The sequence below is a fragment of the Scyliorhinus torazame genome, chromosome 16, assembly GCF_047496885.1.
Source record: "Scyliorhinus torazame isolate Kashiwa2021f chromosome 16, sScyTor2.1, whole genome shotgun sequence".
NCBI lineage: Eukaryota > Metazoa > Chordata > Chondrichthyes > Carcharhiniformes > Scyliorhinidae > Scyliorhinus > Scyliorhinus torazame.
Window position 1 is genome coordinate 161,620,555 of NC_092722.1, and position 19,656 is coordinate 161,640,210.

The 19,656-nt window shown below is 45.3% G+C and overlaps 1 protein-coding gene across 5 annotated transcripts in view; it reads left to right on the forward strand.

Annotated features, from left to right (window-relative positions):
- Positions 1-16,633: 16,633 nt before the first annotated feature.
- plpp4 (phospholipid phosphatase 4) overlaps positions 16,634-19,656 on the forward strand; it is a 400,047-nt gene continuing 397,024 nt past the window's right edge. For 2 of the 5 annotated variants that reach the window (XM_072479340.1, XM_072479344.1), the window contains exon 1: positions 16,634-17,036. In XM_072479340.1, the coding sequence (XP_072335441.1) occupies positions 16,945-17,036 (92 nt within the window). In that variant the 5' untranslated portion in view covers positions 16,634-16,944. The remainder of the gene's footprint in view (positions 17,037-19,656) is intronic. The other 3 variants (XM_072479343.1, XM_072479341.1, XM_072479345.1) reach the window with 3 other exon arrangements.

The following is a 19,656-nucleotide window of genomic DNA, read 5'->3' on the forward strand; positions in this document are numbered from 1 at the left end:
TACAAGCACATATCAAAATAATAAAATTTATTGAAAAAAAAGAAAAAGCTCGTGACACTTTGATAGTGTCACAATTAAGAGCATTATGAATCCCAGAGGGGTAATGGCTTGACAGTCCATCCACTATAGAAAAAAGAGTGCCTGAGGGAATGACACCAGGTTCACTTCTGCATGTATTATGTGGCCACTTGTCCCTGCTAGCATATATCAGTCTAATGGTTTCTGTGCATCACAGTCACCAGAAGTCACTTGTTTTCCAGTTTTTCATATCTCAGCAATAGACAGAGCTAAGCGATCCCACAACCAATGAATCAGGTCAAAGGTCTGCAGTCCTGTCATATCCAGTCATCAATGGTAATGAGCAATTAAGCAACCAACAGAAGAGGGATGCTCCCACAAACATCCCATCCTCAATGATGGAGGAGCCCAGCACATCAATGCAAAAGACAAGGCTGATGCATCTGCAACCATTTTCAAGGTGAAATACCGAGAGGATGATCTATCTCGGCCTCCCACTAAGGCTCTCAGCATTATAGATGCCTGTCTTCAGCTAATTTGTTTCACTCCATGTGATGTCAAGGAGCAACTGCTGAAGGCATTGGATACTGCAAAGGCTATGAAACTTGATAACATCCCAGCAGTTGTACTGAAGGCTTATGCTCCAGAACTATCCATGTCCTTTGCCAAGCTGTTACAGTATACCTACAACACTGCAACATGGGAAGTTGCCCAGATAATGCCCGTCCACAAGAAGAAGGACAAGTCCAACCCAGCCAATTAGCGCCCCATTAGTTTACTCTCAATCATTAGCGAAGTGATGGAAGGTGACGTTGACAGTGCTATCAAGCAGCACTTGCACAGCAATGACCTGCTCACTGATGCACAGCTTGGGTTCCGCCAGGGCCAGTTGGCTCCTGGCCTCATTACAGTGTTGATCCAAACATGGACAAAAAAGTTGAACTCAAGAGAGGAGGTGAGATTGACTGCCTTTGGCATTAAGGCAGCATTTGACCGAGTGTGGTATCAAGGAACCCGTATAAAATTGGAGTCAATGAGAAACAGGGGGGGGAAACTCTCCACTGGTTGGTGTCATACCTGGCACAAAGGAAGATGAAGGGCAATCATCTCAGTCCTGGGAATTCACTGCAGGAGTTCCTCAGGGTAGTGTCCCAAGGCCAACCATCCTCAGCTGCTACGTCAGTTACCTTACTTCCATCACACTGTCAGAATTGGGAATGTTTGCTGGTGATTGCACAATGCTCAGCACCATCCACAACTTCTCAGATATTACCAATATTTAGGGCAACATGTAGGCTTAGGCTGGTAAATGGCAAGTAACATATGTGCTGCACAAGTGCCAGGCAAGTAGCACCTTGAACAATAGATAAATTAGCAGTCTCCTCTCGACATGCAATGGTATTACTATTGCTGCAACCCCACGATCAACATCCATCGATTTACCTTTGACCAGAAACTGAACTGGACCAGCTATATAAATACTGTGGCTACAAGAGCAGGTCGGAGGCTGGGAATTCTGCAGAGAATAACTCATCCCCTGACCTCCCCCCCCCCGCCCCCCCCCCACCCCTGCATCACCCCCCCCCCCCCAAGCTTGTCTAAAAGACACAAGTTGGGAGCATGAAGGAACACTCTCCACTTTTCTGGATGAGTGCGGCTCGAGGAACACTCAAGCAGCTCAACACCATTCAGAACAAAGCAGCTCGCTTGATCAGCACCCTATCCAGCAGATCTTTCCACCACCCATGCCCAGTGGCATCAGTGTGTAATATGTACCAGATGCACTGCCACAACTCACCAAGGTTCCTTTGACAGCACATTCCAAACCCACAACCCCTACCAACTAGAAGAATATGGGCAACAGACGCTTGGGAGCACCCATGTCACCTGCCGGTTTCATCCAAGCCACATATCATCCTGACGAGGAACTACTTTGCCTTTCATTCATTGTTGTGGAATCAAAATCCTGGAACCCCCTTCGCAGCAGCACTGTGAGTGTGCCTGCACCACATGGACTGCAGTAGGCCAACAAGGTGGCTTACCACCATCTTCTCAGGGGCAACTAGGGATGGGCAGCAATTGCTGGCATTGTCGGCGATGCACATATTCCATGAAAGATTAAAAAATAAATTCCTATCTCTTTTAGGCTCTGCCCCTGAGACCTACAATCAATCACTGGCCGAGAGTGAGAATAGATTAGCACTACCAGTGTATGAAGTGTGCAGAAGCAATCTATGATAACTTACTAACTGATTTCCCATTCAACTCTGTGGGGCATCTCTTCTGTACGCTAGACAGCTCGGCAATAAAAGCTTAGCTGAACTAGGAATTGACTGCGTTGAGAAATTGTGAGCATGAATCTTTTCTCTACTTCTCCATTGTGCCCTCATTATGCACAGTTTTAAATATTTATATGGTAATACTCACCACTATGAATCAACTCATTTAAAATACCAAGCTTGTGACCTAACACTCGTGAGGGAATTTGACACTCGCCTCATGGCTCATCAAGGAAAACCTTTTCCAATGAAACATCTTTGTAGGCTAATACATAATGAGCTTGCATTATCAACTAGATTGGTTGAGAAAGTCTTTAGGTTACAAGATACTGTAGAGAAATAATTCTGCAACAACAATCCCAGCGTGGGTGTCATAGAAACCAACCTATTTATATACTTTTTGTAGAATAGATCGCAAAGCATCCGAAACATAAAGATAACTGCACATTTACAGGCCCTCCCTCATTCGTAATGGTGCAGTTAGTATTCTTCATCTGGCTAAAACCTTGCTTATCATTGATGATTCTTCCCCATTCACCAAAACAATAAGCTAAACATTCCACAAGTTTCAATGAAGTCAATGTGCTGTCAATCTCTAGATCCTCTCTTCCTATATCCTCTTGCATCATTTCTTTGGTTGAACATTTTACTATCCACACATTTTCCCACCACAAGATCTTCATTGCCTTTTGCAACCTATTTGAATTCCTTAATTCACTGGCACCTCTTGTGTCATGACCAGCCGGCTCCTGCCACACAAAACTGTTGATAAAGATCAAGAGGCAATGGTGTAGTGGTATTGTCGCTGGCCTAGTAAGCCAGAGACCGAGGGTAATGATCAGGGGTCTGGGGTTCGAATCCCACCATGGCAGATGGTGGAATTTGAATTCATTAAAAATCTGGAATTAAACGTCTAATGCTAACCATGAAACCAATGTTGATTGTTGTTAAACATACCTCATCTGGTTCACTTATGCCCGTTAGGGAAGGAAATCTGTCTTCCTTGCCTGGTCTGGCCTACATGTGTCTCCAGACCCCACAGCAATGTGGTTGACTCTTACATGCCCTTCGGGATGGGCAATAAATGCTGGCCCAGCCAGTGATGCCCACATGAATGAATAAAGAAACAGAAAGATCCACAGTGAGCTCTTGGACAATGACAGGAGCCTCCTCTCGGTGCGAGCAGACATCGATGATGAAATCCAGCATCGACTCCAACGGAGTTTTCGAACGCCTCAGCCCCCACCCATCAGAATGCATCAGAAACATGGACAATGTACAGCAGACACCTCAAATCCATGGAGAGATATTACCATTGTCCAATTTGGACAAAAAAGGAGAGAGAGAGTAAAGTACTTTCTGAATGGAAAGAAGTTAGGCGCAGTAGCTGTCCAAAGAGACTTGGCGGTTTGGTGCATTGGTCCTTAAAATGTCACAAACAAGTGCAGAAAATAATCAAAAAGGTTTATATCTAGAGGATTGGAATATAAAGACATAGGGGTAATGCTGCAGCTATACAAAAACTTGATTAGACCCCACTTGGAGTGCTGTGAACAGTTCTGGGCACCACACCTTAGGAAGAATATTTTGGCCTTGGAGGGAGTGCAACATAGGTTTACAAAAATAATACCTGCATTATAGGGATTGAGTTACGAGGAGATATTACTCAAATTAAACCTGTTTTTGCTATAATTTAGAAGGCTAGGGGGCGATCTGATCGAAGTATTCAAGATATTAACAGGGAAAGACATGGGAGATAAAGATAAACTATTTCCGCTGGTTGGAGTTTCTAAAACTAGGGGGCATAGTCTAAAGATTAGGGCCAGACAATTCAGGAGAGATGTTAGGAAGAATGTCTTCACACGAAGGGTGGTAGTGGTTTGGAACTCTCTCCCACAAACAGCAGTTCAAGCTAGATGAGTTGTTAATTTTAAACCTGAGATAGATGGATTTTTGTTAATCAAAAATATTAAGGGATATGGCCAAAGGCAGGTATATGGAGTTAGGTCACAGATCAGCCATGATCACATTGAATGGCAAGACAGGCTCGAGGGGCTGAATGGCCTGCTCCTTTTCCTGTGTTCCTATTTTACCAATATTGCCCTCACAAAATCCTGCAAATACACAGGTGACAGGTTAGGCGAGCCAATGTGAGAGTCCTATCCTGGGCCAATATCCCCAGTATCGAAGCACTGGTCATGCTCAACCAGCTGCAATGGGAGGGCCACATTGCCCACATGCCCACAAGACTCCCGAAACAAGCGCTCTACTCCAAGCTCCGTAATGGCAAGCAATCACCAGGAGGGCAGAGGAAACGCTACAAGGACACTCTGAAAGCTTCCCTAAGTAAGTGCAACATCCCCATCGACACGTGGGAATCGCTTGCTTTAGAACGCATAAACTGAAGAAGAAGCAACCACGAAGGCGCCAATCACCTTGAGCGTCACAGAGTGGAGCATGCGGGGGACAAACGTAGTCAGTGGAAAGAGGGCACAGAATCCAGAGTGTCCCACCCATCCATTTCTTCATACACAACCTGCCAAACTTATGTGAAAGTCTGCGGATCCAGGATCGGACGATTCAGCCACTGCAGGACCCACCTCCTGAAATGGAAGCAAGTCATCCTCGACCCTGAGTGACTGCCCAAGATTCATTCTCCGCATTGAGCATTCGCTCATTTTACATGTCTTTGTGAAACGCTAAGGTCAATACGCGGACAAGAATGTTTGAAGACACCAGACAAATCTTTAATGCCTCACCTCAATTCCTCATCGAGATCACACCAGGGGATTACACCTTGTGTTGTGGCTAGGAGTTAATGATATCCAGATATGGTTTGACAAACATTCTTACATCCACCTGACTATTTTGAGCCAGAATTTGCTATGAAGCCAGTGACGCTCACTGTTATTTATGCTCAAATGTTAATGTAACTTCAGGTATGGCCAGATGCTCGATTAAACACTGATACCCCACAGTTGTTGTCTGGGATGTACCATTCTGCTGTTAGCTTTGCTGGAGGTCATAATGTGGAATGTGAGGGGCTGTGGTGAAGTGATCCTTCTCAGGGACAGAAGGGAGAGGACAACCTCGCCAACCAGCAGGTGTGGATGGAACTGGTTGATCATCGATTATCATCGAATTTACAGTGCAGAAGGAGGCCATTCGGCCCATCGAGTCTGCACCGGCTCTTGGAAAGAGCACCCTACCCAAGGTCAACACCTCCACCCTAGCCCCATAACCCAGTAACCCCACCAAACACTAAGGGCAATTTTGGACACTAAGGGCAATTTATCATGGCCAATCCACCTAACCTGCACATCTTTGGACTGTGGGAGGAAACAGGAGCACCCGGAGGAAACCCACGCACACACGGGGAGGATGTGCAGACTCCGCACAGACAGTGACCCAAGCCGGAATCAAACCTGGGACCCTGGAGCTGTGAAGCAATTGTGCTATCCACAACGCTACCGTGCTGCCCTTAAGAACAAATTCATCTCCATTATATAATTCTACCGTAATCCATGTACCTATCCAATAGCCGTTTGAAGGACCCGAATGTTTCCGACTCAACTACTTCCACAGGCAGTGCATTCCATGCCCCCACTCCTCTCTGGGTAAAGAACCTACCTCTGACATTCCCCCTATATCTTCCACCATTCACCTTAAATTTATGTCCCCTTGTAATGGTTTGTTCCACCTGGGGAAAAAGTCTCTGACTGTCTACTCTATCTATTCCCCTGATCATCTTATAAACCTCTATCATGTCGCCCCTCATCCTTCTCCGTTCTAATGAGAAAAGGCCTAGCACCCTCAACCTTTCCTCGTAAGGCCTACTCTCCATTCCAGGCAACATCCTGGTAAATCTCCTTTGCACCTTTTCCAAAGCTTCCACATCCTTCCTAAAATGAGGCGACCAGAACTGCACACAGTACTCCAAATGTGGCCTTACCAAGGTTTTGTACAGCTGCATCATCACCTCACGGCTCTTAAATTCAGTCCTCTGTTAATGAACGCGAGCACACCATAGGCCTTCTTCACAGCTCTATCCACTTGAGTGGCAATTTTCAAAAATCGATGAACATAGACCCCAAGATCTCTCTGCTCCTCCACATTGACAAGAGCCCTACCGTTAACCCTGTATTCCGCATTCATATTTGTCCTTCCAAAATGGACAACCTCACACTTTTCAGGGTTAAACTCCATCTGTCACTTCTCAGCCCAGCTCTGTATCCTATCTATGTCTCTTTGCAGCCGACAACAGCCCTCCTCACTATCCACAACTCCACCAATCTTCGTATCGTCTGCAAATTTACTCACCCACCCTTCAACTCCCTCATCCAAGTCATTAATGAAAATCACAAATAGCAGAGGACCCTGAAATGATCCCTGCGGTACGCCACTGGTAACTGGGATCCAGGCTGAATATTTGCCATCCACCACCACCCGCTGACTTCTATCGGTTAGCCAGTTCGTTATCCAACTGGCCAAATTTCCCACTATCCCATGCCTCCTTACTTTCTGCATAAGCCTACCATGGGGAACCTTATCAAATGCCTTACTAAAATCCACGTACACTACATCCACTGCTTTACCTTCATCCACATGCTTGGTCACCTCCTCAAAGAATTCAATAAGATTTGTAAGGCAAGACCTACCCCTCACAAATCCGTGCTGACTATCCCTAATCTAGTAGTGTCTTTCCAGATGCTCATAAATCCTATCCCCCAGTACCCTTTCCATTACTTTGCCTACCACCGAAGTAAGACTAACTGGCCTGTAATTCCCAGGGTTATCCCTATTCCCTTTTTTGAACAGGGGCATGACATACACCACTCTCCAATCCCCTGGTATCACCCCTGTTGACAGTGAGGATGAAATGATCATTGCCAACGGCTCTGCAATTTCATCTCTTGCTTCCCATAGAATCCTTGGATATATCCCGTCAGGCCCGGGGGACTTGTCTATCCTCAAGTTTTTCAAAATGCCCAACACATCTTCCTTCCTAACAAGTATTTCCTCGAGCTTACCAATCTGTTTCTCACTGTCCTCTCCAAGAATATGGCCCCTCTCATTTGTAAATACAGAAGAAAAGTACTCGTTCAAGACCTCTCCTATCTCTTCAGACTCAATACACAATCTCCCGCTACTGTCCTTGATCAGACCTACCCTCGCTCTAGTCATTCTCATATGTCTCATATATGTGTAGACAGTCTGGAGACAGTGCACCAATAGGATCCAGCATCTCAGGAGGGCATGAGAGATGAGTGGCATAATATTTTTAGGTTCTCAGTCCCACACTTTGACTTTCCCATCATCCTCTGGTGTTGCATCCCTCAGAACAACATGTCATCCAGCTCCACTCATTCCTTTCTCTTCAGGCACCATCTAATATCCTCATCTGAACAGTCAACACTCACACTCAACCTCATCCTATTGTCCTCTCACACCCATGGCTTACAATCACTCTCCACAAGTTTTGTCCCTCCCTCCTCTCCACAAAATCCATTACCAAGACTCAAAACTCTGTGTTTCCTCCTTGCACGAGAAGAGTACATAATCCTGAGGAGACGCAAAGACCAGGGGCTGACCGGGTGGTGGGGAGCGACCCTGCAGTGACAGGCAGTGTACGCCCACCTGGCTCACAGGGAAGGAAGTCTTTTTCCAAGAGGTTGAAGACGTCAGCAGCTACCTGTCATGAAACCTAAGCTTCCTGAGGCAAGGTACTCAGACAGGTCGACGGCTGATCCCTGTGTTGGGGGCCTTGTCCCCTTGAAGAAGGATCTCTATTCTCTACCTCCTCTGTCCTCTGGAACAGCATATGGCTGAGGGGGAGTATGCTGATGTTGCTCGTGGCGCTGCTGATGTTGTTACTCCTCTTGTCCGTCGTCAGAGATGCAAGATGGAGTTGTATATGTTGCTCCCAGGTTCCCAAGGCTGACAGCAGGGACGTTTAGTTGAAGGGTGAAGTGGAAAACAAGTGAACAAGCACCCTCTGACAAGGAGTTCTGTGAGTAGCAGCGTCTCACCTGGCCATGGCTGCAGCTCTTCAGTTTCATTGAACAATCTCTTCCTGTACACACCTCTATAATTCTGGAGATTTTCTAACAGCTTGGAATATGGGTCTGCTGGCTTGTAAAGCTAGAATCCTTGATTAAAACACTACTGAATGCATTATTAAAATATTTAATTTCTGTCGGGTTTCTATGATTCTCTTTTCCTCTGACTCTTGATTATGCCACTCTTGTGAGATCAATCTCATGCCCCTAACCAGTTCAACGTTCATCTAAAGTCACCTCACTACTTTCCTGTCTTCGAAGGCCGCCCCACTACTTTCCCTTCTCATTTATTTTTTACTTTGTATTCAGTGTCCACGCTAAGAAATTATTTTACGCAAGAAGTGTGAGAAAAATGTAAATTATATCATAACTGTAACCTGGCAACTATACCTTTGCAACACCTGGGGAACATCCCTACTGGTCAGTAATGCAAAACTGGTTCAATGCCTATATTGGAAAGTTGAATTGCTCAGTTCCATCCAGTCAAAAAAACATCGCCATTTCCTATGGCAAGCCTGCTTTCTATTTCTGTAGCCGTGGAAGGGGTGGACACTGATGCAAAGCCTCTGGAGGGATTATCATCACCCTCTGTATTGTACTGCAGGAGAGGTATCTCACCTGAGGAAACAATTGAAAACTAGAGCATAAACAAATTCATGCCACCTTTACACAAGACCCGAGGGTACATTTTCAACATCACTGTCCAGGTATGAAACCGTCTTTGCAAATCAGTCATCATTATAAAAACTCCCCGTTTAATTTAATTGAAAATCAGCAGGTTCTATAATGGCTGGCTGATTCACAATGCAATTTTATACCCAGGCTGCGAGTCGGAAATCTAACCCATTTGCATGCAGGAATTGTGTGCAATAAGGAGGCGATATTTTAAAAAACTATATCACAGATAAGGATGAAGAATAATGTGCTTAAACTGGAATTTAAAATATATTATCCTGCTTAATTGGGTTGAATATATTATGCCTACCTATCTTCTCCATCCCCCACTTCAGTTACTGCACACACAATCACTTTGCCTTTCATACGCATTGACAATACCTACAATGCAGAATTTAGTGACTACACTTAGACGTCACCATTCCAAAAATCAAATAAAGCTATCTTACTTTTTCTTCAAAAGAAAATTAAATTGTGTTTACACCATATAAACTGACAGATGGTAGATTTTGTGCTTATCTAGGTGAATAGTTTAAATCCCTGAGCCACAAATCAGGACTGTATTCTAGTGAACCATGTGTTGTTCTAACATATTGTTTTTTACTGCCTTGGCAGGCAATAGATACAGTATCCAGTGACAGCTTTATACTCTTTGTTTTCCAAATAAATCACTGAACAGCTAAAGGAATTGCACCCAGTGCTTTATTTAGCAGCTGAGCAATGTAAAGTACAATTATTCCAATTTCACAATTTATTCCAAGCATGTAAAACCCTGACGATAAGCACCTGAAAGAGAATCTCTGCTAACAGTAAGAAGTTTGTTTCTCAATTAACTCATGGTGGTTTATGAACTAATCCCAATAGATAAAGAGACCTTTTTAACATACTCTGGGTTGGAATAAACCTGGGATTTGGAAAGCGTTTTGATAGGAGCCAAATTAATCACAAATTGGAATCGCAATGTAACCATGAAACCTTTGTTACACAGAAGCCACAGATGAAGATGGTGTGAATCAGCATACTGCTGTAGCCAGATCAATGATTTATATCTTCTACTGATAACACCTCCCCACCTGCAGCTCTCAGACATTCCCAATGCAGTGGGCAAATCGAGGATCGGTCTATGCTGAATACAATGGTTTCCTTAGCACATTGCCTTTCTTTGGTTACCTTAGGAGTCTTCAGAACTGTGAAACCCATGAATTTTGTTTGCTGCATGTTTTGGTGTTGCTCATAAATGGGACATAAGAAGGAAAGCTATATTGTCCACTCACAAAATAAAAAAGCTTGTCCAAAAACATTGCCAATCTTAAAACATGAAAAGGATCTAATGTCGCCTGTGTAAAATATGACCATCACATTTTATTTTATTCATTTTTTTAATGGGATGAGGGCCTCGCTGGCTGGGCCAGCATTGGGTGCCCATCCCTAATTGCGCTTGAGAAGGTAGTGGTGATCTGCCTTCTTGAACTGTTGAAGTCCATGTGGTGTAGATACACCTATTGTGTTGTTCGGGATGGAGTTTCAGGATTTTGACCCAATGACTGTGAAGGAGCGACGATATATTTCCAAGTCAGGATGGTGAGTGACTTGGAGGGGGACCTCCAGGTGGTGGTGTTCCCATGTATCTTCTAGGTGGTAGTGGTTCTGGGTTTGGAAGGTGTTTTCAGTTTAACATATTATAATGCTTTTGCTTAATTGGTTCAACTCAATTTATATGAGAACATTGTTGATCTTTAATTTTTTTTAATCAACAGTATTAGAACAACTTTTTTTTTAAATACAAGAAGTGTAGCTCCAGGCTAAAGCACAATCCAGCACTTATTTTCAGAACACAAACTTATACGGATGCATACAACCTCATGAATGCTGGTGAATTATTTGAAATGACACATTGAAACTCTGTAGTAAAGGTTTTGACCACTTCAGTATCACAAATAGCAATATAGTGATTATTGTTTAGTCAGTTTCAATATGTGATATTTATCTGAAATTGATAAGTAGACCATTAAAAATTGTACTGCAACCAGCTGTACTAGTGTCTACCAGCATAAAGGGTGGCTAATAATTTCCCTCTGGCTTCCTTATGAGAAAGTGGATAATACATTGTAACTTGAGGCATTAAATCACTTCAGGTTTTTCCTTGGCTGTAGTTGCCTGCACCTCCTGGCCAGACAAATATGCTGCAAATTCCAATCAATCAACAGTTAGGTACAATTATGCAAATATACCATCTCGACACACATGAATTATACACTTTACCAAATGTTAAAAAGCATTAATAAAAGGTACACCGTAGACAAATTATAGTAAAGAATAAAACATGGACACACGCACCAAAATGCTCAGATAATTAAATAGATGTGTTTGAAAGATGACAAAATTCCAGGAATGATGCAGGATTATCAGGAATGAATCATTGATCTCAAAGGAATGACAAAGAGGCAAGTAAAATATAACGAGGCTGAAAGAATGCAGAAAAGTCTTGAGTTGCTTTAAAAACATGTACGATTCCCAAGCACATCCAGTCAACCATGGATATGAAAATCTTTCACCTATGGCCAGATTTCCATTGTGGCTTCTCTGGAATGGAAGACACCTTGCAGGAAGACCTGCAACAGCAGATTAGCAGATATGCCAGAACCAAAAGTGACTTATAATGATCATACGACAACCCCATTATCACCCAGGAACACTGCAGATTCATAGAATCTCTACAGTGCAGAAGGAGGCCATTCAACCCATTGAGGCTGCACCGACTCTGAATGAGCACTCCACCCATGCCGCTCCCCATCCATCCTGCCCTATCCCCGTAACCCCATAGCTTAAGCTGCATAATCCTGGGCATTAAGGGCAATTTAGCATGGCCAAACCACCTAACCTGCACGTGTTTGGACTGTGGGATTTGTCTTCTTCATCAGATCATTGATAGATTAAGTGCAGGATCCTAACTTAAATCTATTATGCAAATATACATGTAATAATAATTTTACAATATGCCTTTAATCACGATGCAGCTATTGAGTTACTATGTATGTGAAATTATTACACATACAATACATTTAAATTAAGTGCATGGAGGTTATGGTGTATAAAACACTCGTTAGGCCACAGGTAGAGTACTGTGTGCAGTTCTGGCCACTGCACTATAGGCAGGATGTGATTGCACTAGCAAGGGTGCAGATCAGATTCTCCAAGATGTTGCCTGGGCTGGTGCATTTTAGCTATGAAGAGGCTGGGATATTTTTCCATAGAGCAGAGAAGGCTGAGGGGGGGATCTGATTGAGATTTACAAAATTATGCGGGATTGTAGGTTGGGTAGAAAGGAAGAAAGTTTTCCCCTGAGTAGAGTATTCAGTAACCGGGGGTTTGGGGGGGACAAAGATTTAAGAATAGGAGCTGAAGACTTGGAGGGGATTTAAGGAAATCCTTTTTTAAAATAATCTTTATTGTCACAAGTAGGCTTACATTAACACTGCAATGAAGTTGCAGGGGCTGGTTTAGCACAGTGGGCTAAACAGCTGGCTTATAATGCAGAACAAGGCAGCAGCGCGGGTTAAATTCCCGTACCGGCCTTCCCGAACAGGCGCCGGAATGTGGCGACTAGGGGCTTTTCACAGTAACTTCATTGAAGCCTACTTGTAACAATAAGCAATTATTATTATTAAGTTACTATGAAAAGCCCCTAGTTGCCGCATTCCGGTGCCTGTTCGGGTACACAAAGGGAGAATTCAGAATGTCCAAATGACCTAACAGCGCATCATTCGGGACTTTTCACCGGGGGGGGGGGGGGGAATTTAGAACTCACTGCCTGAAAGGGGGGTAGAGGCAGGAACCCTCACAATATTTAAGAAGCATTTAGATGAGCATTTGAAATAAGCAAGGCGACGGACCAATTGCTGTAAATTGGAGTAGAATCGATAGTCTTTGATGGCTGAATAATGTTACGACTCTATATGTAAATTGAGAATAATTTACTAATAATATAAAGTTGGTTTATTCTATATTTTTCAGTGGAGAGACAGTTCACTCTATTGGCGCACCATTTGTCCTCATCCAATAAAATGGGTGGGGGCCTATTCTCATAAATTAAATATCTCTAAAAACATTTTAAAAATATTTAAAATGCATTAACTCTGGTCCAGTTCTATGCATTAAAGTCTGATTTGCACTTAAAGTGATTTATACCCAAAAATTACTATGGAGACGTATAGGATTTGCAATGTGACTTAAATAATTGGGTACAAGCCTAATATTTGATTCTTCTTTTATTGAGCAGTGTACGTGATCTTGCTATTAAACCCATGTGGGCATTAATGAACTGTAATGAACCCCCCAGTCCACTCCCCACATGCAGGCAGTGTAGATATTGCTGAGTTCACCCATGAGAAATGCTGACAGTCCAATGTGATACTAAACGTTGGCAATGGTTGGGGCAACGGTTGGGGCGAATGTTCTACCTGATGGGAAGGCGATTTGTTGACTGCAGCTCGTGTGTCTTCAAATGTTTTTAAACACTGATCAAGTTCCCCACAGTTTGATTGATCAGGAGTGGGTACTTTCCTGTAAACGTGGTGCCGTCTGTGTTTCTGCCAAACACTTGTGCACCTTAATCAGAACCAAAAACGTAAGCTACATCATCAAAAACGGAAGCTACCAAGGATTATCCTTCCACTCGCACATTCACTCCTAAAGCACCGAGCTGTGTCCATACTCGGCAACTTGCCAGCGGACACATCAAAAAGGAAAAAGAAAATCTAAACACCCATCAGAAGGAGGGGGCGAATGATTTTCTGCACGGATTTCAAACGAGATGTTCCCCTTGTTCTCTCTGGGCATTTTGCCTCGTCGCAAGAGATCCTCCTCGCCCTCCGCAGAAGAAATTCACACAAGTGACCCTGGTTTAAAATAAATAATTTTTAAAATCTCACATTCAGAATCGAGTGGGAGGCAGAAGATTTGTAGCCTGTTTGTGAGTAACTGATTAGGTAAAGGCGCCAATCGTTGGTGCTGAAAAAGAGAGAAGCTTGGCAGACACAGTGCTGCCCCTCCCTCCCCTCCTTCCCTCACTCCTTTCTTCCCTACCTCACCTCGTCTCTCCCCCTCCCTCGTTCCCTCCCTCACCCCCTCCTTCACTCCCCCTTCCTCCCCTCCCTGCTTCATCCCATCCCTCCCTCACCCACTCCTTCCCTCCTTCATCCCGTCTCTCACCCCCTCCCCTTATCCCCCTCCCCTAACCCCCTTCTCCCTGCCCTCCCTCTCTCTCTCTCTTTCCCTCCCTCCTCTCTTTTTCCCTCCCTCCTTCACCCCCTCCTTCCCTTTTCCTCCCTCCCTCACCCCCTCCCTCCCCCTTCTTCACCCCCTCCCTCCTTCATCCCGTCCCTCCCACCTTCATCCCATCCCTCCCTCACCCACTTCTTCCCTCCTTCATCCTGTCTCTCACCCCCTCCCCTAACACCCCTTCTTCCCTCCCTCTCTCTTTCCCTTCCTACCTCTTGTGTTATGCTGCTTTGTGTAGCATAAGCTGCTTCCTTGATGAATGCTCTGACAAAGGAAGCTCCCGACTCGGAGATAGGTTTAACACATTTATTGAACAGTTCATAATTCTCCTACTTGAGTTTGACTCTCCTGCTAATCTAACTGTAGTAACTCAGTCTAACTAAACCAGTCTGCTCTAAACCACATGTTGGGTGTGATGCTTCTGATCAACCCTGATGCACTCTCTAGGTGTCTGTCTGTGGAGCATGTGTGCCCTGTCCTTTTATATGGGTTGTGTAATGCCTCCTTGTGGTAATGGCATCTCTGGATGTCTTGATTGCTCATTGGTTGTGTCCTATTCTAAGTGTTCATTAGCTGCATGTTTGCATATCATGACATCTCCGGCGCTCCCTCTACTGTTTACATAGTTGTAGTGTATTTACATTAACCCCTTGTGTATATACGGTGATGCATATCACCACACCTCTCTTTCCCTCCCTCCCTCTCTCCCTCCCTTCCTCTCACTTTCCCTCCCTCCCTCTCTCTTTCCCTTCTTCCCTCTCTCTTTCACTCCTTCAATTTCCCTCCCTCACTCGCTCTTTCCCTCCCTCGCTCTTTCCTTCCCTCCCTCCCTCGCTCTTTCCCTTCCTCTCTCTCTTTCCCTCCCTCTCTCTCCCTCCCTCTCTCCCTCCCTCCCTCTCTCTCTTTCCCTCCCAATCCCTCCCTTCTTCCCTCTCTCCCTCCCTCTGTCTCGCTCCCTCCCTCACCTTCACTCTTCCCTCCCTCCCTCTCTCCCCCTCCCTCTCTCCCTCCCTCACCCTCCCTCATACCCTCCCTCCTTCCCTCTATCCCCCGCCCAGACGACCTGCCTTCAGTGTGCGGAGCTGCAGCCTCCTGGGATATGCTAAGTCTCTAGGAGCTGGGCGCCTCCCCCCAGCCCACAGTGTGTCCCGGGGAAGGTCAGAGTGATGTGTGAGACCGTGAATGGCCTTCACCTGGACCTACGAGTCTCCCCCCACCCCTCCCCCACACCCCTCCCCAAACCCCTCTCCTCACATACACACCCCTCCCCTCACACACACACCCTCCCCAAACTCCCCTCCCCTCACATACACACCCCTCCCCTCACACCCCCTCCCCTGACACACACACCCCTCCCCACACACCCCTCCCAAAAAACCCCTCCCCTCACACACAACCCCTCCCCTCACACACCCCTCCCCCACACCCCTCCCAAACCCCCGCCCCTCATACATACCCCTCCCCTCACACACATACACCCTCCCCACACACACACACACCCCTCCCCTCACACCCCTCCCAAACCCCCTTCCCTCACATACACACCCCTCCCCTCACACACACACACACACCCTCCCCTCACACACACACACCCCTCCCCCACACCCCTCCCCATATCCTCTCCACTCACCCCCCCTCACACACACCCCTCCCCTCACATATACACCCGCCTCCCCTCACACACACACACCCTCCCCTCACACACACACCCTCCTCTCTCCCCTCCCCTCACACACCCCTCTCCTCACACACACCCCTGACACACACACACATCCCCCTCCCCTCACACACACGCCTCACACACAAACTCTCCCCTCACACATAAACGCCTCCCCTCACACATACACCCCTCCCCTCACATACACAATCCCCTCCCCTCACACACACACACCCCTCACACACACATCCCCCTCCCCTCACACACACACCCCTCCCCTCACACACACCCCTCACACACACCCCTCCCCTCACACACACAATCCCCTCCCCTCTCACACACACATCCCCCTCCCCTCACACACACACACCCCTCCCCTCACACACACCCCTCACACACACATCCCCCTCCCCTCACACACACACACACATCCCCCTCCCCTCACACACACACACTCCCCTCACACACACACATCTCCCTCCCCTCACACATACACCCCTCCCCTCACACACACACACATCTCCCTCCCCTCACACACACCCCCACTCACACACCCCTCCCCTTACTCACACCCCCATCCCCTCACTCACCCCCCCTCCCCTCCCCTTCCCCTCACTCACCCCCCTCGCCTCACACACACATACCCTCCCCTCACACACACACCAGGCAAAGTACTTTCGGCCCCTCCTCCGCGGACTCACCTGATCGCTGGCGTACAATAACGTTGCCGGGGATGAGTTCGCCGAGGCGAGTGGGAGCAGGAATTGAGCGCTGGCTGCACTCGGAGTTTTCCGAGCCCGCTGCCTGGGGGCGCTCACTCCTTGCCGAGCCCAGTGACATTTGGGGACAGCTTGTCAGCCCAGACAAACTACCACAACTCCTTCTCCACCTGCAACTCCTTCCTTCTTTTTAATTCTGGGAGATTATAGCCCAGTTACTTATATATTTTTTAAAATCAGTAATCGCCAATTCAGCCATGCAGTTATCTCCTAAGGAAGGACAGAAAAAGAGCATGTGGAATCTGGCCATCGAGGTCGGCATGAGAGTTTTCCTCTTTGGAGTTTTTATGTAAGTGGATTTGTATTCTAACCAGATTAGTTCCCACAATGTCGGCATTCGAATTCCAACCTGTGCAAATGTGTTTTCCGTATTCCCTCCAATTGTAGACAATATTTTAGTTTGTGTTTTCTGGTCCATGTGTTTATTGTTTCTTTCCATATTTCCGTGGTTGCGGCTGTTTCTACTTTTATATCTCCCCCCCCCCCCATCCATCCTCCTTTTATACACCATCTTCTGGGATGGGGGGGTGGGGGTGGGTGGGGGTCCATTAACCACACGACCGGCTTTTTAAACACATTCTCAACCTCGCTCATCTTTTACTTTCGCTGTGTCTTCATTTTAAGATCTTGATCATCTCCCACTGGAAGTGAGAGTCGGTGTCTACCACTTGGATTCCTCTCAGCCACCCCCCCCCCCTCCTTCCCGGGTTAAAAACGGGGCTGCTGTGTAGCAACTGCATTGGCCAAAGCGTGCAGAAGGAAGAGAACGCCGTCCTAACCTGCATCTCTTCCAGCTCCTGTAACACATTGCAAGAAAGTGTATTCCTCTTTAGAAAAAAAATAAGGACAACCCTGTGTGTTGCCTAAATTCCGGTGCTCTCTGACAAAGCACTAATTTACTTACTTGGTAACTATAACTGTTAATCTTTGCTCTGGGTTATCCCGACTGTTATTTTAAGCCACCATCTTTTACGCAGGTGCTCGAGGAGATTTCCAGCAATATTTACTTGTGGGTTACTCGTAAATAAATAAATTGTCGCCGTTTGTCTTGGGCATTGAGTAAGTTGCGGTGTGTAAGAATGTCAACAGCGAGGCTTTCCCCAGTGTGATTAATGTGTTCCATTGACAGGATTGTAACTGTGTGATATCATTTATCCTGCAGCAGCTTCCCAAGTCTGATGTGTGTTGCAGCACATCTGTTGATCACCAGCCAGAAATTCAATCAAAGTAAACACTTATTTAATAAAGGCAATTAGTCTCATTATTCATGTAAATTACCTGTAAAGTAAAATTGTGTTTTCGTTCTCATTTTTTGCTGTTGTTCTGCCTAAACCGTGGATTTAAACTAATTCCAAACTCTTCAATGGGGAATTGTTCGACTAAATTGTTTTTGCTCTTGAGCCCTTTGTGTTCCAGCAAATTATTCGTCTAATGCGTTTAACGTTTAGCAGTGCTACTCCCTCATCAGGTTTACAGTAGAATTCAATTAGTGAGGTAGTAGTTTGCAGATGTCGAACGTAGTACCCCACTGGAAAATAAGAGAGCATATTTTTCCCTGATTACAGAAGAAATGCGATCGTGTGTGTGTGTGAAAGATGAGGAAGATGTAATTTAGTGCTGGCGGTGCCTCCTATTGGCCGTTTCCCGTTACTGGCAGAGGTTATTCCATGTCGAGAAATATGAAAGCGGATTTATTATCCCATTTGAATCTTTCAGCATTTCACATTAGATTTGGAAGCTTCGCCAGAGTATCCTATCAGACCTCCAACACACCACCCCATTCTTTCACCTTGGATGTAACTGTTTCAGCACACCCAGCACAGCCAAATTGCTACACCGCCCTTTCACACTGACTTTGAGCACCTCAGCACACTGCACCACCTTCTCACATTAGCCTTGGGTGCTTGAACATGCCATGCCCCCATCGCACATTGTGGAAGCATACCGTACTTGTTTTTTTTTTAACATTGATTTCTTCGACACACATAGCACCTACATATTTTCTCTCTCTCATTTATTAACTATTTTGGTCCCAAATGCCCGCTGCAGCCTCCAAAATACTCCCGATTTTATCAATACTTAAACAGATTGGCACCGGTGAAAAATATTACATCATAATCACAGAGTCTTAATGACTTCACCCACTCGCTGAAAGTCGAGAATCAATTCCGCTCCTGTGGTTTTTTAAAAAAGCTTGAAAACTATTTTTTGAAGCCTAGCAAACAGCACAAGTGTAAGAAGTCGAAACAGTTTCGTGCATGTTTTGAAATAACATTTCTACTTAGGAAATCGGCGGTACTTCTAATTAGGCTTGTCAGTTTCACAAGAGAAAATAAGGACTTATTTATGTCAGACAGAGCTTTAAACATTTTGGGGAACAGCACTGTGAATGTTACAGATCATAACAAAGTGGTCTCAACAGTAGAGAGGATTTATAATTCTACCTTACTGACATTGTGAGCTGTAAAATGGTCTCATTAAGTTTGCTGGTCTATAACAGAAGCTTTAAAATAATTATACTTGTAAAATGACATGCTGTGACTGTGCTCCTGTTTTATCTGCCGACTTTGAGATTAACCATTTCTCGTTTGCGTAACTTTTACTCACAAGTGATAATATTATAGTCAATTTAGCTGATATAAACACAATCTGTAATCCACCGAGATACATCTGATAAATGGAACTAGAGAAACTGAGAACTGCAAAACCAAAAGAATAAACAAAATAAGTAGACTGATATTTAGTTTGATACCAAAATACGACTACACTGAGTACCTTGGAGGTTTTAAAGGCCAACCCTGGCTCAATAATGTATTCTTACCTCTAAGTCAGAGGTTATCAATTTAAGTTTAAGCGACACTCCACACACTTGAACACGTACTCTAGGCTGACACTTCAGTGCAATACAA